Source organism: Oreochromis niloticus, linkage group LG11 (assembly GCF_001858045.2).
Source record: "Oreochromis niloticus isolate F11D_XX linkage group LG11, O_niloticus_UMD_NMBU, whole genome shotgun sequence".
Classification (NCBI taxonomy): Eukaryota; Metazoa; Chordata; class Actinopteri; order Cichliformes; family Cichlidae; genus Oreochromis; species Oreochromis niloticus.
In genome coordinates, this window is record NC_031976.2 from 10,245,704 (window position 1) to 10,271,468 (window position 25,765).

Here is a 25,765-nt window from a genome sequence, read left to right on the forward strand (position 1 = left end):
CAGCAACATCAAAACACTGTATCAAGCGGTAGCATTTCCAGCACCAGTAACCATTAATTCTGCGGTTTTAATCCTTACCTGCATTTTATTTGCCCCAAAAACAGAACATGGCAGGTCCATACAAAGACAGACTTGTACATCCACACCACGACGCTGACAATTTCTATATGATATGCACCCCAGTTCACACAGGGATTGCACATTGCCTGACTAGTATTGCACCTGGCCAAGTGAACATAAAAAGCAAACCCAAAAGCCAAAAAAATCTGTTTTAACCCTTTAAGACCTACCATAGAACCAAGTCCGCCAGAGCTTATATTATATTTTTACATGCTGTAGTGCCATTTTTGGGAGCATTTCAAGTTGCTATTAGAGATGGCACGATACCACTTTTTTATGTCCGATACCGATATGAATCCGATGTAGTGTGTTTTTTTATCAATAAAACTGTTTTTTTAATATCTTGCTGCATTTTGTATAACTTCATACTCAAGTTTAAATAAACAACAACACTAAAGCTATTCTGTTATACCTGTATGTAAAAAATACACTGCACCCAAAATATTTCATAGTTCAGCAACACTGATCAATCTAATAAACTTAAACCTGCTCCATACTCCCTATTCTGGTATTTTAAAGAGTACTTAGCAGAAATATTAAGCAACCTAACTAATAGGGTTGCAAACTCCCAGCAAAAGAAAATAGGGAACCACCCCCCACCCTCCACCTCATGATGCTTAATCGACGTAATCAACTTTAATTTGATGCAGTGTGGAAAAAAATGCACAGAAATAAACTATTTTTCAAGAATAATTAAATAGATTCAACATCTTTCTTCAAAAGAATTGCAGACTGCACAGATGGTACCTTCCCAAAGGAAAAAGTACTATAGCTTACTAGGGTATATTAGACTTAACAGTTACTATATACAGTAATGGACTTCTATACATTTTGCATCAGATTAAAACTTTGGGTGTAAGATTCAGATAATTATTTATTAAAAGCTAGACATTTTAAATGAGAATAAGAAAGAAAATTATGTCTTTGTGCCCCCTTTTCCCTGTTCATGCCCTATCGGCCCCCCTGGCTAAACTTTGCTAGATCCGCCCCTGCACAGTTACCAGCCGTCAGCTACGTAGAAAAGGATCCTGGTCTAGAAAGTAATATTAAATAAATTCTAACAACAGCTTATCAAGGTTAAACGTGCTGCTGTTGTTCAGCCGCTGGTTTCCTCTTTCTGGTGCAAAGTGGGCCAAAAACAAAGAAGAGAGACGGACTTGCGACAGAAAAGCCGATCAGCTGATCATAAAGCAGTTTCATGATTGAAGTAGCGGCAGGAGAGGGAGGGGGAGAGAAGAGGCAGTCGCTCCATATATCGGTTGTTAAGCTTAACGTGGGAATGCTTTACAAACATTCAGAGATGAACTTACACACTTGCTTTACTTCTCTCTGGGATAACTTCCTCGGAGATGAAATGCTGGTTTGGTAGCGAGGCTACAAATACACACAGCCGCTCTATCACGTGCTATGGTTATGAGCCGTGTGGCAAGTTTTGTGAGGTGCTTTTTTGATATTTAATGGATCGGATTATATTTTTTATTTCTCTCCGATATCCGATCCAGTAATTTACGTCAGTATCGGACCGATACTGATACGTAATATCAGATCGGTCCATCTCTAGTTGCTATACATCAATACAACCATTATAGCCCAAATTTTAATAATATGTATGCATTAAGTCCATAGTAACTACATAAATTGCCAAAAAGTGCAATAAACTACAAAAAAATTGAAAATCGTTTTTGTTTTTTTAACATATATTTCTAGTTAGAGAAATGTAAGAGGCTTATCCCTCAAAACTGTAAATACAAAAAAGTTGCACAAAATAGTTTCCCACCACAGGAAATTTATTTTGAGTGTCTTCATAGTTTTACTTTTGAAATACACCAATTTTTATATAGTGCAGGAAAAACGAAAATAAATATTATAGTGCAAATTTGCAAAAAAGCAGCATATGCATCAAAATAAACTATTTCCAGTAGTGCAATATGAGTCCAAAGCATCCCAGAAATGACACAGAAAGTCATAAACTCAAACATAACTTTTAAAAACACCAGTACAGGCTCATGAGGCCCTGATGGTAAAAAAAAAAAAAAAAAAAAAAAAAACCTACATTTCCGCGAAAATGGCGTCACTTCCGGTTTCGGGCAGGTCATGGCAGACATGCGAAAGTTTGGGCTGACATCTATTCCAACCTACGAAGTGTTATGAACAGCTGATCGGATCGGCAAAGCGTGTTTCTGGAATATTATGTTTTTGTTGCTGCAAGCGCTTTTTATGCAGTTTTTGCAAAGCTATATGTAGAAGGAAACTGTGACCTAGGACAAGCTGATGGCATAAGATGTAAGTACAACTCCTCCGGTTTCATATGCAAAAAAAATTATTGCGCTAGCTCACGTGGTTGCAGTGCTACCGGGATTTAAAAATAGTTACGCAAAACAGAGCGTGCCCGCTCCGACCGGTTTTAAAGGGTTAAAATGCGACCCTTACTTCTCCTGAATGAGCTGCTGTAACCTGGCACCAACTATTTCAGCAGCTGCAAGGCTATTTCCACAAACTTCTCTCTCACAAAAGCGTATATGATGGGATTCAGGCAGCAGTGAGTGTAAGCAAAGGCCTCAGTTACTACCACTGACAGCCTTAAATTTTTATCCCAGGTGTCATTACGTGGGATTTTGCCTTTTTCCTGAAGAAACTTCAAGAAACGGGAAATGTTATATGGAGTCCAGAGCAAGAAAAATGCAACCACTATACAGATGATCAGCTTGACGATGCGGTGCTTCTTTGCGGTCCTCATGCTCATCAGTGTGGGGACCATCACCAGCAAGGGAATCACGAGACCCAGCACATTTGTGGTAAACAGGTTGTAACGCTCCCAGATTTTGCTCTCCTCAGGATAGTTACATCTAATGTTCTGAGGCTCTTCCTTTATTTCCTGTGTGAAGATAAAATCTGGCAGAGAGACAAACAAGCTCAGCATCCAAATGAGCACGGTCAGAATGATTGCTGCCCTCATTGTGCGGTAACATGCGACCCTGTGAGCGTGCATGACGATCATGTAGTGGTCCAGCGTCATGACAACCATGAAGAAGATGCTGCTGAAGAAGCCAGTCTGGTGAGAGCCGGAGACTAAACGGCACATGAAGTCTCCAAAAGTCCACTGGCCAACCCTGGCATAATGAGAGTAGAAAGGCAGCGTGAAGACGAAGAGGAGGTCAGAGAGAGCCAGGTTGAAGAGGCAGATGTCTGTCAAGTTGCTCTGATTGCGATGCTTCACCACAACATACACCACTAGTCCATTACCTTTGTGAGAAAAGACACGACAGGTGTACCTGTTACACTGTTACCTAGAATATACATAAATAAATATTAGGTAAAATAACATTCTGTCTCCTTCTCTCTGTCGGTGTCATGTTGTTGTTTTGTGCATAAACACACCTGCACATCGCTGAAAAGTCCTTACTGTTCCCATAAGGGACAGCAGGTTCCTGCAATGTGTAAATACAATACAATCCCAACAATATACATACAAGAAGATACACCTACCTATAAATCCCAGGATGAAAACCAAACTGTAGAGAATGGCAAGAAACACTTGGCTGAATTCCTGTACATCGGTGGAGTTGACTGGAGCATAGTCTCCATAATCATAATCACTGTAATTGCTGTAATATCCGTAATAGTCTTCTGTGTCATTATATCCTGCTAAGAGAGAAAGAGAGAGTCTTTATTATTTATTTATTGTTTATTCTGTTATTTTTCATTACAGGCAGCGAAAAATGAATACTATATTAAAACAGCTGTAGTGTATTAGTGTAGACCCATGGTCCTGGTAGAAGTTAGTAGAATTTTAGGCTACATTTAATAATACGGCTTCAACCATTTTTATTGGAACAGTGGCAGGTCGTGTGACTGGCAACACTCTCAATGGAGGATGTTGAGGACATCTATCTATCCGGAACTATGATAACGAGGTTCTTGCGGATTGGAGATGGCCCTGCCCTGGCTTATCGGCAGCTAAGGAAAGTGGTTACAGCTACTCAAAATCCCATAAGGCCAGCTAGCATGATTGATGAGGTGGGTAGTCACGAGTACTCAGACTGTGCTTATTGAACGCAATATGGATAAAATCATGGAGAAGCTCGCAACTCTGCAATGGGAAATCAATAGACCTGGGAACCAGAAATGGACATTAGATCAACTGCAGAATTGGAATGCAGTTTTTCGCCCTAAACCAAACCCAAACAACCACTATCTTCATGCGGCCTCCCATCACCAGCTGAAAGCTACAGGGCTCCCAGATTCTCCCAGATTACAAGACAGTGTATGACTCTCTGCTCGATCCTCCTACTTCCTGAAGGTCACCTGCATCGGCTTGGGGATTGTTGACTTATTGACTCTTGCTTAAAACTAGGTGAAAGGGCACTCTCTCTCTCCAGTTGGATACAGGATACACACACACATACACACACACACACACACACATGTAGTCAGACACAGATATACCCCCCCCCCAAAACGCCTTCGAAGCTTACTTCCACCCGATGCAGTCAGGCGCTCTGTGCCCAGCGCCAGGATTCAGCTGCAAGACCGGATGGCTGTTGTCTACATTGGTTGTCTCCCATACTATAAGTCACATGTTTTTTTATGTTGTAAGGTGTGAAGATTCATGTGCTTTATTGTGGAGAGGTGTGGGTTTTTTTACTGTTCTCAAACTAGTTTCCCATTCGGAGCTCTGTCTGAGTGGAGTTCATTTTTCCCTTCTCTTCCCTCATGTTTTTTGTATTTCATTGTTTTTCTTACCATCCTACCTCTTTCTCACCTGTCTTACCAACGTGATGTTTGTGCAATGTATGTACGGTCGGAAGGGGTCCTATTTCACTGCATGTACATGTAACATTGCTAGTGACAATTAAATCAATATTCAAACACAAATATCCAGGCAAACTATAAAAATACAAATATTAAGCATTTGTAATATAATTTATTTACTTATTTATTTATTGTAATGTAATTTAAATTACAGCATTTGGATTTAAATTCCTACATGACTATGTACAGCCTTGGACATAACACATTATGAACATGTATTTTTAAGAATTCTGAAAAATGTTCAACTTTACATATATATACGATTTTGTATTACTGTTAAAAGATTTTTTACCTGACATGGTGATATCTCAGTGATGTTGTTTTAAATCAGGTGAAGTCAGGAATTACACTTCAAGGCTTCTTTTTTCGTGCTTTATTGATGTGATCTCTTTAGGTGTGCAGGGATTAACTATCAGTCTTAAAGTCAGCAGTCTGATAATGAGGAACACAAAAAAGAAGAAATGCAGATTTCATTTTCACTTACCCCAGTGCCAATTAAAGACAAATACGAGGAACTGTAACTTAGTACAGCTGAAGAAGAAGAGTAGAAGACATGAAAATGTGGAAGTAGGTAGAAACGTGAATGACAGTAAGGCAATGTGCAAGTTTTGCACAAAGGAGATGTGAAACCATTGTAAGCTCTTTTTAGTGTTTTTTGCAAACATGGAAGCTCATGAAGAAAATGCGTGACGAAAACAAACTGTTACAGATTCTATAAACAGCAGGTTAATGGACCAAAAGGTTTGTTCTGTGAAGCAGATAGCAGCTCATCTAAAATTTTAAGGTTAAAAACAAATATATCCCTGTAAATGACCACGGCAGACCCGGTGACATTAACATGCTTTGCATCCTTTATTGACTCACACGGTTGCTGTTCACAACGCACACAGAGCTGCAGCTCTCCCGCTGCCCGCTCAACATGATCACAACAACCACAAACACAGGACCCATTACAATATTTAAGTCGGCGGGGCGTGATTGCAGATGCCGTGCAGGTGCGTCCGCCTTCCCTGCGCGGCACCGCAGGCCACGCCCTGCCACAATCCCACTCTAAATTCACAGGGTCCAAAGCTGTACAGACACATATTGAAGTTAAGACACAGGTGAAGAACACTAGTATGTGTCAAATCAAATGCCATATATTTTCCTCCCAGGATTCATCAATGAGGATTATTTCTCTTACCTGAAGGAACTTCAGGAAAAAAGGGAAATGTTACCAGGGTGTACCCCGCCTCTCGCCCTATGACAGCTGGGATAGGCTCCAGCGTCCCCCACGACCCTGAAAAGGATAAGCAGAAGCGAATGGATGGATGAATGTTATATAGTGCCCAGAGGAAGAAAAATACAACATCTATACAAATTATTATTATTATTATGTTTCATTCCATATTTTCCCAGCCTGTCATTTCCCTCTCATCTGCCTTTCCTCCACTCCAGTGTCATGTTTCTCCGTTTCCCGTTTTATTGTGAAGGTCTCTTGTTTCCCTCTTTGGTGTGTCTAATTTTGCTTCCCCTGTGGCGTCATGTTATTTCATGTCAGCTGTGTTCCCTGTGTGTTCCCACTTCCTTCGTTATTCTTCTGTGAATTTATGTCAGCGTCTCCCTCTGTCCTGTGTCATGATCTCCCTAATGGTTGTGAATTTCCCTGTGTGTGTAGTTCTTATAAATTCCCAGTATAGTTTGTATTCTTTTCCATTTTCAGCTAATAAAGTTGCTCTTTGAGTTCTAAGTCCCGTCTCTGTGAGTCTGCGTTTGGGTCCTCTTCTGCCTGCTGCACAGCCAATTCATAACAGCTCTCATGTGGATGGCGGTTACACAGTATAAAAATATATTTGAGTTCTGAGAAATGTTCAGTTTTAAAAATACTAAATTCTGCATTACTTTCCAAAGTTATTTACCTGACATGGTGATATCTCAGTGGTGTTTCTTCCAAGTCTGCTGGGGACAAAAGTAACTGAACAGGCTGGTCTGGAGGGCCAGCTCTGTTCTAGGATGCCCCCTGGACCCAGTGGAGGTGGTGAGGGGCAGGAGAATGGTGGCTAAGCTGTCATCCCTGTTGGACAACATCTTCCACCCCATGCAGGAGACTCTGTCAGCACTGAACAGCTCCTTCAGTGGCAGGCTGCGGCACCCACGATGTGGGACAGAGAGATTTCACAGGTATTTCCTCCCAGCTGCTGTCAGACTCTACAACATGGTCTCTGTAGAAGACCACATATGTGGAGACAGACACACGCACACATCCAATACACCAGGGTTGCCCTGACAGCACTGAGCAGCTTTTTCAGTGGCAGGCTGCTGCACCCACGGCATGCCAAGGAGAGATTTTGGAGGTCTTTCCTTCCAGCTTCTGTCAGTCTCTAAAATGTACAACAGCAGTGAATGCACACATGTCGAAACACACCACATGAGCACACACTGGGGTCTGTACATATTTTTGCAATATTCAGTACCTGTTGCTATTAACATCAGACCACTGTACTATGAAAGATTGTTAGATGCTACAAGTAGTAGTATTGTAACTTACACATATATGTACATATATTTGTATCTAAATTATATTTCTTCTACCTTGTGTAGTGTATCTATAGTTGCATAGTATGGCTCCTAAGTATACTGCATATGTTTATTTATTCCTGCCTTGTCTACTTTGCTCCTGCAACAATGTGAATTTCCCATCTCTGGGACTAATAAAGGCTCTCATCAAACACAACGCAATGCTCCTTTTTTCATCATGGTGATATCTCAGTGATGTCTCTTCAAACCAGGTGAAGTCTGGTTTGGACCCACTTTTTTCTTCAGAACTACCCTAATTCTACACAGTATTGATTAAACGTGCTGCAAAAAACATTCCTTAGAGATACTGGTTCATGTTGATGTGATAGTATCACACGGTTGCCGTAAATTTGTTGGCTGCACATTCTGAAGACCCTACCACATCCCCAAGTACTTCAGTTGGATTAAAACTGTGGTGACTGTGGAGACCATTTGAGAAAAGTGAACTCATTGTCTGATTTTAAAAAACACTTTCAGATGTTTGGACTCTGTGACATGGTGTGTTATCCTGCTGGAAGCAACCATCAGAAGATGGGAACACTGTGATTATGAAGAGATGCACAGGGTGATGCACCATTCTGACTCTACCATTGAAGCTTGGGAGCAGAAATTGAGATTAATATGAACTGTTGACATTTTCCAATCTTCAGTCGTCTGAATGCAAACTGTGTCCTCATTTTCTTGTTCTTATCTGACACGAGTGGTATCCAGTGGTCTTAAGCTGGTGTAGCTTATCTACTCATGTAATGTCCGTAGAAATACAGCTGCTCTGTGACGGCCTCAGAGGTTGTCTAAGAGAATATTGGGAGCAACAACACCATGAAGTCCAAAGAACACACCAGACAGGTAAGGGATAAAGTTATTGAGAAATTTAAAGCAGATATTTAAAGCCTTGAACATCCCATGGAGCACTGTTCAAGCGATCATTCAGAAATGGAAGGAGTATGGCACAACTGTAAACCTACCAAGACAAGGCCGTCCACCTAAACTCACAGGCCGAACAAGGAGAGCGCTGATCAGAAATGCAGCCAAGAGGCCCATGGTGACTCTGGACGAGCTGCAGAGATCTACAGCTCAGGTGGGGGAATCTGTCCATAGGACAACTATTAGTCGTGCACTGCACAAAGTTGGCCTTTATGGAAGAGTGGCAAGAAGAAAGCCATTGTTAACAGAAAACCATAAGAAGTCCCATTTGCAGTTTGCCACAAGCCATGTGGGGGACACAGCAAACATGTGGAAGAAGGTGCTCTGGTCAGATGAGACCAAAATAGAACTTTTTGGCCAAAATGCAAAACGCTATGTGTGGCGGAAAACTAACACTGCACATCACTCTGAACACACCATCCCCACTGTCAAATATGGTGGTGGCAGCATCATGCTCTGGGGGTGCTTCTCTTCAGCAGGGACAGGGAAGCTGGTCAGAGTTGATGGGAAGATGGATGGAGCCAAATACAGGGCAATCTTGGAAGAAAACCTCTTGGAGTCTGCAAAAGACTTGAGACTGGGGCGGAGGTTCACCTCCCAGCAGGACAACGACCCTAAACATAAAGCCAGGGCAACAATGGAATGGTTTAAAACTAAACATATCCATGTGTTAGAATGGCCCAGTCAAAGTCCAGATCTAAATCCAATCGAGAATCTGTGGCAAGATCTGAAAACTGCTGTTCACAAACGCTGTCCATCTAATCTGACTGAGCTGGAGCTGTTTTGCAAAGAAGAATGGGCAAGAATTTCAGTCTCTAGATGTGCAAAGCTGGTAGAGACATACCCTAAAAGACTGGCAGCTGAAATTGCAGCAAAAGGTGGTTCTACAAAGTATTGACTCAGGGGGCTGAATAATTACGCACACCCCACTTTTCAGTTATTTATTTGTAAAAAATGTTTGGAATCATGTATGATTTTCGTTCCACTTCTCACGTGTACACCACTTTGTATTGGTCTTTCACGTGGAATTCCAATAAAATTGATTCATGTTTGTGGCTGTAATGTGACAAAATGTGGAAAAGTTCCGAATACTTTTGCAAGCCACTGTATTGTATTAGTGATTCTCTGTAAAACTGTGTCATGGTCCTGAGTCTGATGACTTATGTTGGTATTTATTCTGGTTATGTATTCTGTTAGGATTTGCTAGTTTTTAGGTTTTGGTTCTGTACTCCCTCTGTTCCTGTTCAGTCAGTTCTGAGTCTGTGCCTCTGCGTGTGTGTTGAGTTTCCTGTTTTACTTTGAAGGTCTATGTCTTATGTCAGTGTATTCAGTTTTGTGTGCTCCTCCTCTTTTCTGTGTAATCAGTGTCAGCTGTGTCTCCCAGCTGTTTCCTCTTGGTCCTGTTCACCTCTTGTATATAGTGGCTGTGTCCCAATTCAGGGTCTGCACGCTTGAAGTACGCACACTACGCGTACTACGTACGGTGCGTACTACAAGTACGGGAAGTGCGGAAGTGAGAGGCTTGTGAAATGGGACGGTCTAGCCTTCGTCGCGCTGTTCAGGTTGCCTAGCAACCATGATACTAACTGCGAGAAATGTTTCATACAGCTTTGTGTGACAGAAATGAAGGAGAAAAAATGTTTTGTTGTTCATTCATTTTTGTCATGACATCACTTTGATTAGTTGAGACCACAGGACTGTAAAACATGATAGTTGGGCTTCATTTCTGTACTGAACAGTCATTTCAAGATTAGTTAGTAAATAATAATTAGCTAATGTTATTCATGAGACTAAAGTCATCTCATTGTGGTAATGTTAATATAATATGGACAATATTATATGTATTGTCATATGAGCTTGAACTCTGGGTCAAAGATGCAAGTAGCAGTTAATTATATTTCCTATCACCTTAAATCTTCACTCAAAGACAAGCATCTCTGACAGTGTATATACAGATGTATTATATATATGAGACAAACATTGTTCTTTCAATATGTTGGCATTACTAAATTTGGCTCAATGCTTACATATATGTGTAAAAAGAAAATGTACGAGCTGTGATAACTGTTTCTGATAGAATGAAGAGTAGACTGATATATTAAATATTCCTTTATTGGGTGAGAAAATCAGACCATGTCATAACTGCTTTAAGTCATACAGAATAGATATCAGAGCCTTAAACAGGCCGACTTCTGCTAAATGGGTCAAACTGGGCAGAAAGTCTACAAACACATAACATCCTTATAGAATATGATGTAACACTATAGATCAACTTACCTCAGAATATATAAAGCATATAAACAATTACAGCAATATGATGCAACAAACACAGCAGTGCTACTAATCCAAAATACTCAAAGCTTCATAGAACTGAAACAAACATTTATTTTTAGCTCCATTCTGCTGCTGATACATACTTTAGGTTTCTGGATATTAAACTTGTTGCTGCCTTTCATAGTGTGTAACTTGAAGGCCCTGAGTACTTTCTCCCACACTGAAAACACTGGGATGATAAAATTATTTGAACATTACCTAATAAGACTGATTCAGGACAGACAATTAGTTATGTTAAACTTTCCTAGCAGTCCTTCACAAACAGGGAACAGTCTGTCTATTCTCTCCATCTGTCAGCTGCTGCTGGCTCTTCCTCCTCCTCTTCCTCACACACTGCTGAGTTTGTCCTGGTGGATCATCAGGGGTGCAAAGCCTCACAGATGATGTGCAGCAGTGGGTCCCTCAGTCTGTCCTCACCCTGGACACTTGCAGTCGTCACACATGGAAATCAAATGTGTGATAAGCTGCAGGATTCAAACAGAAGTGTAACTTATAAATACATGTTCATACTTTTATTCCACAATCAGAGAGAAAGAAACAGAGAGAGAGTGCAGGACAGACAGACAGGTGACAGTCTCAGGTGTACACACTGCTACAAAACAGCACAAGAGAAGGAGGATTTAGTGTTTGTGTTATTACGAGTGCTAAACAAGAAGAGTTCCCAGATGGTCCAGTGGACACATGTGTGACTCCTGTGATTAAAGCATCTTTCTTTCAGCTTAACGAGTGAACCGTCAGCTCGTTCAAACACACGTTAAAGTCCGTTTGGCTCGACACCACCGAACAGAGGCAGCAATATAACACAGCTAACATTAACAGTGCAGTGAATCCTGCTTGTGCCGTGATATTCAGGACTGCAAACCGAGCAGCATCACTGACTTTCAGCTTGTTGTGTTTGTGGATATATGACTGACTTTAATTATCCATAAAATCATCACATTCTCTGTAAGATTAAAGTCAACTATATATATATTTAGAAGTAGAGGCTTTAAAACCAAGTAAACGCTGAAAGTACAAACATCACTAATGTCACATAACTTTCCCGACATGTGGCCAACAGTAATGTTTTAATGTTCTTAAACATTCGCACATGAATAAGTGACATAATATTCAGTACTTACTTTTGACAGTTCACTCTTCGGCCGCTCCCTTCTGCCGTATTTTGCGTCAAAATTATCCACACCCACCGCCGCGCTATGGATTGTGGGATATATGGGGCCACGAAGCGTGCACCGGACCACGCTTGATATTTGGGGAAATCGACGGCGCATTTGGAGTATGCATTTGAAGTACACTTTGAATTGGGACAGCCGTCGTCGCGTGGCGGTGACGTAATCGCACTTGAAATGCGTACTTCAAGCGTGCATACCCTGAATTGGGACACAGCCCGTGTCTGCGGCCGTTTATCAATGCCCAAGTACGCGAGTACGTACTCGCGTTCTCGGTGAGTACGTACCCGCCGAGAACGCACGGGAGTACGTACCTGCCGAGAACGCGAGCACGGACTCGTCGGCCGTCTCTCAATTCTCAAGTACGCGAGCACGGACTCGTGATTTGTACCAGCGTACGTGATGATGTCACAGGTCCGGAGTTTTTACTGCCGTCCCCTCCTAATTTAACTGTGAGTAACATGTTATGAAGCTTAACTTTAATCACAGCCAAACCGGTTTACTCAGGAACAAATAAAACACTGAAATAAACCAAACATTAACATTTAGAAGATCTAAGTGACTTATATATCATTTTAACCTCAGTAGTGAAACCTCTATTAATAAAAATAGTGTACATGTACATACGTGTACATGCCTTAATAAAAACAAGCAGGTGAGATGTTAGAACGCTTTTATTTTTATTTTAGTGGACACTCAATACTATAGACAGCTGCTGGGGTTTCTTTAACCTGAGTAGTGAGAAGTCCGCGAGGGGGGGGGGGGGCGGACGATGTGCCGGGAGTCCGCTGTTGAGTTTTGGACGAAATGCATTCTGGGATATATAGCTGTCCCAAGTCTACACCGATGCATGCTCGATAAAATGGGCGGATCGAGAACACATCCGGGACTTTTTCGCGTTCTCGGCGTGATGCGTACTTCGAATTGGAACAGTACTTGGTCTCCGACTGATGACGTATCACGAGTACACGAGAACGCAAGTACGCACAAGTACGCATATTGATAAACGCCCCTCATCTTCCTCTGCTCGTGGAACCGTTGTCCATCATTCTACACTGTGTGTTCCGTCTGCCAGCTTGCCTGCCTGTTTAGTTTTTTGCCTTCTCAGTTTAGCTAGTTTTCTGTTTTGTCTGCAATCCAGCAATAAAGCTGAGTGTTTTTGAGCTTACATTTGCCTCCATGTAAGCTCAAAAACCATAATGGTCAAGTGGACCATTATGGCTTTGCCATGGTCCACTTGACTGATCTTTATTATTATTATTCATTTATTTATTTATTTATTTATTTTAGACCACTGAAACAACCTAGATCAATATAAATAACAGTGAATAATAAATATTTAATGTTACTGTGCGGCACGCAAGACCAACAACTCACCCAGCCTCACTTTGAGGCAGCAGCCAAGGAATATATGTTGTGTGTCTATAAACACCCATGTGTACACATGTGTGCCCCCAGTGTGTGCGTGAGCACGCTTGTGTTCAAAAGGTTTATCCATTTAATTATCTGATACTGGGTGTGGGGGGCTCCCCACACCGAGAACACACCCCACACCCCATACCCCACTCCTCCCAGACACCGAGAACCACCAATGCATCAACGGTTGAGGGCATCAGCCACCAGCAGGGTATATAGTGGGGGGAGATAAGCCCCCCTACTTGGGGGGAGGCAGAGATGTTTCCAGAGAGGTGGAGTCTAAGACCCGACCTGACACATAGACATAGACAAACAGGCACACAGAGACACAAACAGACTCGTTTGGCTCTGGACGGAGGCATCTTTCTTCCTGTCCCTCACCTTATCTTTCCTGCTTGGCTTCTCATTTCCTTATCTAGTCTCTAATTCTAACCATCAGAGAGTTTCTCAGTCTTGTTCTCTAAAAAACTAAAGAATAATGGATTCCAACTGGTCCCTTAACTTAATTGCCACGCTCTTCTCGACGAGAAGCCTGGGCTCGGGAGAGCCCAATTTTCCTGCAGGAACGTTTCCTGCCAGATACACGATGGATGGTGGAACTGGCGTTTCATGTGCCTGGCAGGACTGTCGATTGAGGACATCAAAGATGTATACCTATTCGGAACCATGAAAACAGGGTCCTTGCTGATCAGAGCTGGTGATAGGAAAGGCCGTGAGTACTCAGACTGTGCCTTTGAGAAGCTCATGGCTCTTCAACGGGAAATTGACAGACCTAGTGACCTGTGACAGACATTAGATCAGCTGTAAAATTGGAATGCAGTGTGTTCGCACTAACCCAAACAACCATAATTTCTCACATGCGGCTACCCCCATCAAGAGCTGGAAGGCCCCAAGGCCGAGGCTGGCTGAAACAACAAAATTCTCCCTGATAACGGGACTGTGTTTTGACTCTCTCCTCACATCCTACAAGGCCACCTGCGTTGGCTGGAAACTGTTGACTTTCGCTTACCTGGTTGAAAGGGCAGTCTTTCTCAGTTGAACATGGCACACACACACGTAAACATACACATGCACACTGACACAGACACTCACTCACCCTTCTCGCCCCTTCCAAACGCCTTCGATGCATGCTCCCACCTGAAGCAGTCAGGCAGATCTGGATCCAGCGCTGGAAAAGTGGCTGCAGGACAGGATGGATGTTGTCTATATCGGTTAACTCCACAACTGATTACCCCCTCCCAGTTGCAAGTCATGTGTTTTTGTAAGGTGTGAAGATTCATGTGCTTCTGTGCTGGGGTTTTTTTGGTTTTTTTTGCTGTTTTCAAACTGCTCTCCCATAGAAGCTTAGTTTGAGTAGAGTTCTTTTTTTCCTCGTCTTGTCCCTGGTGTTGTGTATTTTTTTCATTTCCTAATCATCCTAACTCTCCGAGTTGTCCCCAGTGTGATGTTTGTGCAGTATATGTATGTATGGTCAGAAGGGGTCCAATTTCACTTCATGTAACGTGTACGTGTGACATTGTATGTGACAAAAAAAGGGACCAACTGAAACATTCATTTCCACCCTCATGCACACATATACAAATACTCAGCACTCTCCCAACGTGGAGACAAACAGAACTGAACACTGTACACTCCCCAAACATACTCTATACCCCCAGGTCCAGGTACCATCACCCCCAGAGGTGCAACCCGCCCCCAGACCCTGGAGATGTTGCCCTTTGCCCTGGGGTGGAGACAAGCAGACCGCACTCGGTCCTGCAGCAGCAGGGAGGTGCAACATCCCAGACCCCAACCAGACCAACTCCTCCTCCTGGCCCCCTGCCCTGATGGCGAACAGAGAATGGGGGTGTGAAGACCCCATACCTCTCTTCGTCCGCTCATGTGTGGTGTTGCTGCATGCTGTTCTAAAGTGCATTTAAAACCCAATAGGGCATGGTGCTTTCTGCCTAAGAGCAGCAGGTGTAATCACGGCCCCTCCTGAGAAGCAGTTTCTCAAACGTTCAGATCAGCCCCTCTGGCACAAATAATATCCCATGAATCAATCTTCCTTTACATTATGATGCCCACTTTGAACTTCAGCGGGTCGACTTGACCATGTCTGCATGTCTAAATACTCTTAAGTGATTGGCTGATTAGATATTTGTGTTCATGTACATAAAAAATATGAAATCCCCAAATTATTTGAATCTTACATAGAACAAACATTATGTTCAGATTACTGAACTGCTTAGCCAGGTCATTTTGATGCTGTGACAAAGCTCCATTTTTTCTTCCGAAAGACCAATCATGTCCTTCTCCCTTTTAAAGAAAGATTACGTTAATTTTATTCAAAGAATTGTACTGTTGCTGCTTATCCTTAATTTTCACACACCAAAGTGTTTTTTAGACAAGTGATATTTTGGTACTAAAATGACATAGAAAAAAAAGCAAAATGTGTTTTCAGGTGAAGAGTTTATTTATTGTTCTTTCAAAGGGTGAAATATTCATGCCAAAAAACTTACAACTGCTCTCCACCTTCTATCATTTTAAGGTGGAGGTGACTTCAGATTCCCTGGACATAACTGTGATTCTCCTGAATGAGGTCCTGTAACCAGGTATCAACTTATTTCAGCAGCTGCAAGGCTCATCTCATAAACTTCTCTCCCACAAAAGCGTCTATTATGGGATTCAGGCAGCAGTGAGTGGAAGCTAAGCCCTCGGTCACTGTTATTGACAGCTTTACATTTTTGTACCAGGTTTCATCACTGAGGATTATTTCTCTGTCTTGAAGGAACTCCAGGAAAAGGGAAATGCTATATGGAGCCCAGAGCAAGAAAAATACAACCACTATACAGATGATCAGCTTGACGATACGATGCTTCTTCGCGATTCTCATGTTTACCAGCCTGGGGATGATCCTGGAGTAGCAACCTACTGAATGAGCTGTCTGTCAGATCTCTGCGGCATCAACTTTGTCAGCAGCTGCAAGGCTCGTCTCATAAACTTCTCTCCCACAAAAGCATATATGATGGGATTCAGACAGCAATGAGTGTAAGCAAAGGCTTCAGTCACTGTTATTGACAGCCTTATATTTTCGTCCAAAACTTTATCATTGAGGATTATTTCTTTTTCCAGGAGGAACTTTAGGAAAAGGGAAATGTTATATGGGGCCCAGAGTAAGAAAAATGCAACAACTATACAGATGATCAGCTTGACGATGCGGTACTTCTTTGCGGTCCTCATGCTCACCAGCGTGGGGATGATCCTGGAGTAGCAACCTACCATCACCAGCAAGGGAATCACGAGACCCAGCACATTTGTGGTGAACAGGTTGTAATGCTCCCAGACTTTGCTCTCCTCGGGATAGTAACACTCCACTCCTTGGGATTCCTGTCCTATTGCCTTTATGAAGATAAAATCTGGCAGAGAGACAAACAAGCTCAGCATCCAAACGAGCACGGTCAGAATGATGGCTGCCCTCTTTGTGCGATAACGTGCAACCCTGTGAGCGTGCACGATGATCATGTAGCGGTCCAGCGTCATGACAACCATTAAGAAGATGCTGCTGAAGAAGCCAATGTGGTGAGAACCGGAGATCAAACGGCACATGAAGTCTCCAAAAGTCCACTGGCCGACCCTGGCATAGTGAGAGTAGAAAGGCAGCGTGAAGACGAAGAGGAGGTCAGAGAGAGCCAGGTTGAAGAGGCAGATGTCTGTCAGGTTGCTCTGGTTGCATTGCTTCACCAGGACACACACCACTAGTCCATTACCTTTGGGAGAAAATGACAACAAGTGTACCTGTCACACTTTTAAATAAAATATACATAAATAAATATTTAGTAAAATAACATGTTGGTCTCATGTTGCTGTTTTGCACAGAAATACACCTGGACACATCGTTTAGGGCTGAAAAGTCCTTTCTCATAAGGGACAACAGGTTCCTGCAATGTGTAAATACAATGCAATCCTGACAATATACACACAAGCGGACACACCTACCTATGAATCCCAGGATGAAAACCAAACTGTAAAGAGTGGCAAGAAACACTTTGCTGAATTCCTGTACAGTGGAGTTGGCTGGTGGATAGTCTCCATAATCAAAATCACTGTAATTGCCATAATTGTATTCTGTGTCTTTATATTCTGCTGAGAGAGAGGGAGAGAGATAGAGAGAGAGAGATAGGGCGGGGTCTTTATTAACTGAAAATGAATGCTACATCAAAACAGCTATAGTGTATTAGTGTATACCAGGGGTCAAAACCCGCGTCTCCGGAGCCGCATGCGGCTCTTTCATCCATATGCTGCAGCTCCCCGTGGCTTAGGAAAATAAATTAGAAGTATTTAAATTAAGTGTATTTTATTTGTTGTTTTTTTTAACTTGTACTTTTACACTGGAAGATCATTGTGATCTTAAAATATAAAAAGTACTTTTATATTTTATTATTTTTCGTCGGTCAAAATAAGCATCACACTCGCAGAAGCAAGTATACACGTCAAAACGCCATGCATTTATCGAGACTTTCTACCCCAAACAGACTAAGTGTGGAGAAATGTAAGAAAAATATCTGAAGAAAAGAGAACATTTAATGATGCCTGGTCAGATGAATTTACTTCTGACAAGAGTATCCCTAATTTGTGGATTGTTGATCTTCCAATCCACATATGCAAGCAGCTATTCTCTATCATGAACAATGTTAAAAACAAACACGCCTCACAGACTACAGCTTACAGTGCTACGTAAAGATGAAAGGGACTTTGTACAGCCCCGATTTGCAGACACTGTGCCAAGAAACTCAGGAGCAGAAGTCCCATTGTAAACATATCACAGCAGATCCGACGATGTTTGCATGAACAAGCTTTTTAGCATCTCTTTATTGACCACTTCTCACACGGTTGTTGAACACATACAGCCGAGTGTCTCGCTTTCCAGCTCACAGTCCCACACATACCAACAACAGCAGAGAGAGCACAGACTTAATTGCGGATGCCGCTCAGGTGCGTCCTACTCACCATGCAGCAGCACCCTGGACCACGCCCCGCCAAACAGACAGGTAAAATAAATAATTATGCAGGTATTTTGCAAATATTTATTGTTCATTGTTTATAGACATAGTGCTTTTTCCAATTTATTTTTTTAAATTCAGGTCAAGGCGCTATGTTCCAAAACCCCAAAGTCGATAAGGATGACAACTCACAACAATTTTTGTTTGCTACGTGGATAATTTAAGTTCAGCTTTTTAATTCATTTAAAGGAGAATTTCAACTCAGCGTGTTTCCTTTTTGTTAACTTTTGTTTAAGAGTTCAAAATTTTCTAAATGTGTTTTCTCTGTAGCACTTCATGGATTTCATAAGCAACACACTATAGTTGTTTATACAAAGCATAAAGGTATACAGTGTTATCTTCATTATAGATATCAAAAAGTATTTGCGGCTCCCAGTGTTTTCTTTTCCGTGGAAACCAGATCCAAATGGTTCTTTGGGTGTTAAAGGTTGCTGACCCCTGGCCATCAGCGTAACTTTGTGCTGAACATTGTGGGGGTCAAGATCTCTGTCTAAATAAATAAATCTGGGTTAATTCACAGATGATTAAACGTGTAACTATTTTGCTGGTAATACCTGAAATGAGTAAAGAAATTTTATATAACCCCTCCAATAATTTTATTGGAGGGGTTATATTGGTTGGGTCTGATTATTGGGGGGGTCATAACCCCCCTAACCCCCCTGGAAATTACGCCCCTGCCCCTGGCCTACAACATAACACATTATAGACATGTATTTTTAAGAACTCTGAAAAATGTTCAACTTCATATAGAAAAAATTTGTATTACTGTTAAAAGATCTTTACCTGTCATGGTGATATCTCAGTGATGTCGTTTTAAATCAGGTGAAGTCAGGAATTACACTTCAAGGGTCCTTTTTTGTTTTTTTTATTGATGTGATCTCTTTAGATGTGCAGGGATTAACTAACAGTCTTAAAGTCAGCAGTCTGATAATGAGGAACACAAAAAAGAAGAAATCCAGATTTAATTTTCACTTTCACTGCAGATTTTCTCATTGTAGTAACAATGAGAAATAGAACGACATGCTCACTGCAAATATATTCTCAGAATGAACAATGTATTTTTCCAATATGACAATCCATTTTATGACCTTCATTTAATGTAAATTCAAGATTTGCATTATCATTTATTGTTTTAATAAACAGGATAAGAGATGAAAGGATGCCTGATTTGAATCAACCCCAGTGCCAAGTAATGACAAATATGAGGAACCGTACCATGGTACAACTGAAGAAGAAGAATATAAGACATGAGAATGTGGAAGTAGGTAGAAATGTGAATGACACTAAGGCAATGTGCAAGTTTTGTACAAAGGAGATCTGAAACCATTCTATGCTATTTTTTTGTGTGTTTTTGCAAACATGGAAGCTCATGAAAAAATGTGTGAAGGAAAGTAAACTGTTACAGATTCTATACACCACAGGCTCAGTTTAATGGACCAAAAAGTTTAATTTAGCCTGAGCAGAACAAGGAAGTGACCAAACAAACAAAAACAACATGAATAAGACACAGTCTGCAGTAATAACAAGGTGAAACATTCGTGCCAAACGAGTTACGTCTGCCCTCCACCTTCAGTTCAGTTCAGTTTCATTTATGCAGAACTGAATCCCAATAACATCTGACACAGGGGTGTTACATTGTAAAGTAATGAGCAAAAAAAGTTGCTAGATAAAAGTGGAGGTGACATCAGAGGACTTGAATGTGTACTAAATGAGTTGTCTAACACATCTCTGCTGTAACCAGGCATCAACTTTTTCAGCAGCTGCAAGGCTCGTCTCATAAACTTCTCTCCCACAAAAGCATATATGATGGGGTTCAGGCAGCAGTGAGTGTAAGCAAAGGCCTCGGTTACTGCTACTGACAGCCATATATTTTCCTCCCATGTTTCATCATTGAGGATTATTTCTCTTTCCTGAAGGAACTCCAGGAAAAGGGAAATGTTATATGGGGCCCAGAGCGAGAAAAATACAACCACTGTACAGATGATCAGCTTGACGATGCGGTGCTTCTTTGCAGTCCTCATGTTTACCAGCCTGGGGATGATCCTGGAGTAGCAACCTACCATCACCAGCAAGGGAATCACGAGACCCAGCACATTTATGGTGAACAGGTTGTAACGCTCCCAGACTTTGTTGTTCTCTTTGTTTCAAACACAACACAAGGCTTGTTTTTTCATGTTTTATTGATGTGATCTCTTTAGATATGGAGGAATTAACTAACAGTCTTAAAGTCAGCAATCTGATAATGAGAAGTACAAAATAAGAAAAGCAGATTTCACTTCCTGTTTGTCCTTAAGTGAGATCATTACAAATACTTCAAAGAACAACACAGCATATGGTGGTACAAATTCACACATTTACAAAATGACTGCTGGTTTTTATATAAAGTACAAGAGACTTTATTATTATCATTTTCGCTGCTATTATTATCTGTTTCTTCCTCTTCTTGGTCTCACTGTCGTACAGCCCGGCTGCTCATCATAGATTCTACACTCACAGGACACTTTAGTAGAAATGTTCTCTATTCTGATGCTCACTGTGAACTTCAGCAGGTTGACTTGACCACGTCTGCATGTCTAAATGCTCATTTTCATTTTCATTTTCTGAAACACATACACCATCCCCTTTGGCACTGCACACCATCCTGTCTTCAACGTTCCTTAAGTCAGCTTTCTTTGACATTTTGATGCTCACCGTGAACTTCATTGGGTGAACTTCACCATGTCTGCATGTAGTGACACAATCTGTTCAGTTTTGCAACAGTTGTCACTCATGTCGTTTGAAACTTTTATTAACAAAATATGAATATTTTGTAAAATATGAAAATTCCAAGTATTTCAATTCTACATGAAAAAAAAACATTATTTTTGGATTACTGAACTGTTTCCAGATAATATTTAATGCTGTGGTGAAACCATTCCATTTTTCACCTAAAGGACTCGTCACATCTTTATTCTTTTTTTAAAAAAAGATTAATTTAAGGAGATGAAGAGGCTTGTTACTGCTTATCCTGAAACGTACTTTCACCAGACAAAGGAGTTGTATTTTTCAGCAAAACTGGCCTTTTGTGTTAATATGAGTAAAGAAAAGAGACACTGAAAAATGTTTTCAGATAAAGAGTTGTTTTGTTTGTTTCTTTAAAAAAAAATACCTGTTAAAAATCTATAATACTAATCTAGATTAACAACAATAATTAGAAAGCTTAACTTGACCAACTTTCCCTGAATATTCTAACTGTTGATGAAATCCACCTCCACTAATGTTCCTATATATGACATCATGCTGCTGTTTTACGATGGTGAGCAACTACCTCCATCTCAAAGAACTTTTGGTCTTCTTTGTTTTTATCACTGTGTACAGAATTTGTCATTGCAATAACAATGAGAAACAAAAGAACATGCTCGCTGCAAATATTCTTCTCAAAAGCAATAATGTAATTCTCCAATATGACAATCCACTTTATGACCTTCATTTGACATAAGTTCAAGATCTGCAGTTTCATTTATTGTCTTAGCAAAGCAAATCGGGATAAGAGATGATTGGATGCCTGACTCCAATCAGCTCCACTGGTAAAAAAATGACAAATGCAAGGAACCATAACATAATGCAACAAGCAAAAGAACTATATAAGGCTAAACATCAGAAAATAATGTGGAAGTAGAGAGAATTACAATTCACACATGCAGCTATTTCAGATCTTCTTTTGTGCAAAGAAAATCTAAAACTGTTGTATGCTATTTTTGGTGCATTTCTGCGAAATTGCAAACTCATTAAAAATGCATGAAGAACAAAGCATACTGTTACAAGTTGCTATAAACAGCAGGTTCAGTTTAATGGACCAGCTAATGTGAGTCAGCCTGAGCAAAACAAGGAAGTGCATCACATAGTGAGATACTTGAGATTCTATAAAGCAGTTAGCAGTGCTAACATGTTAATTTTATAAGTAGGCAGCATTTACTTCTACACTCTTATGGTCAGAATCAAATATAAACCAATGTAAATGCAAAGGGTCCAAAAGTGTACAGACACATTTTGAAGGTGACACACAGGTGAAGAACACTGTGGTATTTGTCAAATAGAAGTGACCAAATGAACAAAAGTAACATGAACAAGGCACGGTCTGCAGTAATAACAGGGTGAAACATTCAGGTCAAAATACTTACAACTGCACTCCACCTTCTACAGTTTAAAGGAGGAGGTGATTTCAGAGCCCCTGGACATAACTGAGCTTCTCCTGAATGAGCTGTCTGTCAGATCTCTGCTGTAACCAGGCATCAACTTTTTCAGCAGCTGCAAGGCTCGTCTCATAAACTTCTCTCCCACAAAAGCATATATGATGGGATTCAGGCAGCAGTGAGTGTAAGCAAAAGCCTCAGTCACTGTTATAGACAGCTTTACATTTTTGTACCAGGTTTCATCATTGAGGATTATTTCTCTTTCCTGTAGAAACTCCAGGAAAAGGGAAATGTTATACGGGGCCCAGAGTAAGAAAAATACAACCACTATACAGATGATCAGCTTGACAATCCGGTGCTTCTTCGCGGTCCTCATGTTTACCAGCCTGGGGATGATCCTGGAGTAGCAACCTACCATCACCAGCAAGGGAATCACAAGACCCAGCACATTTGTGGTGAACAGGTTGTAACGCTCCCAGACTTTGTTCTCTTCAGGATAATCACATCTAAACTTCTGGGAGTCTTCTGTTTGCTGCATGAAGATAAAATCCGGCAGAGAGACAAACAAGCTCAGCATCCAAACGAGCACGGTCAGAATGATGGCTGCCCTCTTTGTGCGATAACGTGCAACCCTATGAGCGTGCACGATGATCATGTAGCGGTCCAGCGTCATGACAACCATGAAGAAGATGCTGCTGAAGAAGCCAATGTGGTGAGAACCGGATATCAAACGGCACATGAAGTCTCCAAAAGTCCACTGGCCGACCCTGGCATTGTGAGAGAAGAAAGGCAGCATGAAGACGAACAGGAGGTCAGAGAGAGCCAGGTTGAAGAGGCAGATGTCTGTCAGGTTGCTCTGGTTGCGGTGCTTCACCAGTACACTCACCACTAGTCCATTACCTTTGGGAGAAAAGACATAATAAGTGTACCTGTCACACTGTTACATATTCTTTCTGTCTCTTTCTCTCTGTCAGTCTCATGTTGTTGTTTTGCACATAAACACACCTGGATACAGAGTTTAGGCCTAAAACGTGCTTTCTGTTCCCATAAGGGACAACAGGTCCCTGCAATGTGTAAATACAGTCCAATCCCCACAATATAGACACAAGAAGACACACCTACCTATGAAGCCCAGGATGAAAACCAAACTGTAGAGAATAGCAAGAAACACTTGGCTGAATTCCTGTACATCGGTGGAGTTGGTTGGAGCATAGTCTCCATAATCAAATTCACTGTAATTGCCGTAATTGTCTTCTGTGTCATTATATTCAGCTGAGACAGAAAGAATGATGTCATTAGTACTAGTAGTAGTATCAGTAATAGTCTTTCAACTCTGTTTGCAAATATTAAGATGCGTAGTCAAAAACGTATGCAACTTGATCAAATGTAAAATTTAATTATATTATCTGGATAAAGAAGTAAGTCTTTTTTTTAAGCACATTTTCATGTAAATTTGTTACATGAGTGTAATGTACATGTTAACTTTAATCAGCTGTAGTCAAATAAAATTGACTTGGTTGTAATGCATTTACATTTATATGAAGTATATTTTATATTAACTGTTACATTTAACTAATAATTATTGCTTTAGGTTTACAATGACCAAAACTCTTTGTCTTTTCTTTTTTCATATACATATATATATTTTCTTTTTATTTCTTTTTTTTCTTTTGTCCTAGCATATAGATACTCCTGAGGGAGGTGAATAGAAAATTGAATGGTTTTTTTAAATGTAATAATTTAGGTAATGCTGCTTCATCCGTTTTCATTGTGACAGAAGAAGAACGTGCTAGTTAAAGTAGTAGCAGTAGTATTCTTGCCGACATGTTGCTGTTTGAAAAGGGAAATTTCCTTAACCATGAGCACCACAAATGCTACTCCATTCAGCTCTGCTGCATTGGCCTTTTGGCCCCCAGCCAGTTGATAATTGATTGCCACCTTTTGGTTGTCACAGGTACTCCCTCCTTAGGAAAGTTCTCACCAGTTCATATCAATCCATAATGTGACGCAGCTTTATTAAAGTAGGACTTAAGTCTCCTTAATAATGGCTATGATTTAAACCTGTAACTATTCTGAAGAAAGGTCATAAACGGCTTTAAACCCATTAACCCAGCGCCAGCTTGTACAATCATAAACCTGCTAATTTCAGCTGGCGTAATAAACGTTACTATTTCATTTGGCCTGTTTGTTAATGATTACTTTCCACACTGGCATGTTTTGGTCATAGTGATATTATTTAACATAACTATCATTGTACAACTCTATTATCATATTGTCTACCTTACATGTTTGTGGGTGAGAAGATTATAGATTAGAGTAGATATAAAGGTCAACCACAAGACATTGTGGCAATGCATATCTTTTGAATAATTTCACAAATGATGTTCAAACACAGCAGACTAAAATAAAAACTAAAAAGTAGAGACTAAATTTAGAAATAGCAATCATGAAGAAATTGTGATATAATTTCAATTATAGCATCTGGTTTTGAATCCCTGCGGCAACTCGTGCAGCTGTGAAGATTACACATTATTAAAAATATATTTTCAAGAACTCTGAAAGATATTACACTTTAAATATACAAAATTCTGCATTACTATTAAAATGTATTCACCTGACATGGTGATATCTCAGTGATGTCTCTTCCGAATACGTCAAGCCAGGAACTCTTTTTTTTGATTTTTTTATTGATGTGATCCCTTTAGATGTTCAGAGATAAACTAACTGTCTTAAAGTCAGCAGTCTTATAATGAGGAGCACAGTAGAAAAGCACATTTCACTTCCTGTACGTCCTCAAGTGAGATCTTTATCAGGAGTCTGCTTAAAATCTAGGCAGCTAGATAATACTTCAAAGTGCAACAGCATTTGGTGACCCAAATTCACACCTTCACAAAATGACTGCTAGTTTTTAGCGTGTCACAGTGCTTATTATTATTATCATTTCTTTCTTTATTTGTTCCTTCTTCTTCTTGATCCCATTGTTTTACATTATCGCTGTATATCTCAGGACACTTTAATAAGGACACCTTGCAATCACTGGACAGAGTTTTGCTTTCAGAACTACCTCAATACAACATGGCATAGATTCAACAAGCTGCTGTCTTGGTTCATATTGATGATGATAGCTTGTCTCTGACATCAAAAGCACATTTTTCACCCAGAGAGCTGCCACTCAAGTGTTTTGTTTCTTCTGTAAACCTCACTGATGGCAGATATAGAT

At 40.7% G+C, this 25,765-nt stretch overlaps 3 protein-coding genes and 1 long non-coding RNA gene across 6 annotated transcripts; 1 reads left to right on the forward strand and 3 right to left on the reverse strand.

The window, feature by feature from the left end:
- Window positions 1-2,417: 2,417 nt before the first annotated feature.
- LOC100702889 (C-C chemokine receptor type 2-like) lies at window positions 2,418-6,672 on the reverse strand. Of its 2 annotated transcripts, XM_019364672.2 has the most exons (4): window positions 6,116-6,672; window positions 5,225-5,364; window positions 3,607-3,765; window positions 2,418-3,363 (listed from the first exon to the last, which is right to left on the reverse strand). In XM_019364672.2, exons 2-4 carry the CDS (start codon window positions 5,229-5,231, stop codon window positions 2,585-2,587), a joined length of 945 nt encoding a protein of 314 aa, XP_019220217.1. In that variant the 5' UTR covers window positions 5,232-5,364; window positions 6,116-6,672; the 3' UTR covers window positions 2,418-2,584. The 2 variants fall into 2 exon arrangements, with proteins under 2 accessions (XP_019220217.1, XP_013125875.2); XM_013270421.3 differs by lacking the exon at window positions 6,116-6,672 and having other exon boundaries at window positions 3,607-3,762; window positions 5,225-6,058.
- Window positions 6,673-15,829: 9,157 nt separating this feature from the next.
- On the reverse strand, window positions 15,830-19,273 carry LOC109204198 (C-C chemokine receptor type 2-like). Of its 2 annotated transcripts, XM_025911432.1 has the most exons (3): window positions 19,157-19,273; window positions 17,310-17,456; window positions 15,832-17,080 (listed from the first exon to the last, which is right to left on the reverse strand). In XM_025911432.1, exons 1-3 carry the CDS (start codon window positions 19,161-19,163, stop codon window positions 16,242-16,244), a joined length of 993 nt encoding a protein of 330 aa, XP_025767217.1. In that variant the 5' UTR covers window positions 19,164-19,273; the 3' UTR covers window positions 15,832-16,241. The 2 variants fall into 2 exon arrangements, with proteins under 2 accessions (XP_019220216.1, XP_025767217.1); XM_019364671.2 differs by lacking the exon at window positions 17,310-17,456 and having other exon boundaries at window positions 15,830-17,080.
- Window positions 19,274-20,112: 839 nt separating this feature from the next.
- Window positions 20,113-22,890, forward strand: LOC112848195 (uncharacterized). The gene is made up of 4 exons (XR_003222163.1): window positions 20,113-20,202; window positions 20,290-20,481; window positions 22,556-22,729; window positions 22,817-22,890. It is a non-coding gene; the product is annotated as an uncharacterized LOC112848195 (long non-coding RNA).
- LOC112848193 (C-C chemokine receptor type 1-like) lies at window positions 22,550-25,248 on the reverse strand. The gene is made up of 3 exons (XM_025911430.1): window positions 25,160-25,248; window positions 23,668-23,817; window positions 22,550-23,445 (listed from the first exon to the last, which is right to left on the reverse strand). Exons 1-3 carry the CDS (start codon window positions 25,164-25,166, stop codon window positions 22,550-22,552), a joined length of 1,053 nt encoding a protein of 350 aa, XP_025767215.1. The 5' UTR covers window positions 25,167-25,248.
- Between the last annotated feature and the right edge of the window lie 517 nt (window positions 25,249-25,765).

Excerpts from the sequence above, each read along its gene's own strand:
- LOC100702889 (XM_019364672.2), bottom strand. Across the intron at positions 3,364-3,606 it reads TTTCATCCTGGGATTTATAG|GTAATGGACTAGTGGTGTAT; the intron begins GTAGGTGTATCT and ends TTTCTCACAAAG.
- LOC109204198 (XM_025911432.1), bottom strand. Across the intron at positions 17,081-17,309 it reads TTTCATCCTGGGATTCATAG|GTAATGGACTAGTGGTGTGT; the intron begins GTAGGTGTGTCC and ends TTTCTCCCAAAG.
- LOC112848193 (XM_025911430.1), bottom strand. Across the intron at positions 23,446-23,667 it reads TTTCATCCTGGGCTTCATAG|GTAATGGACTAGTGGTGAGT; the intron begins GTAGGTGTGTCT and ends TTTCTCCCAAAG.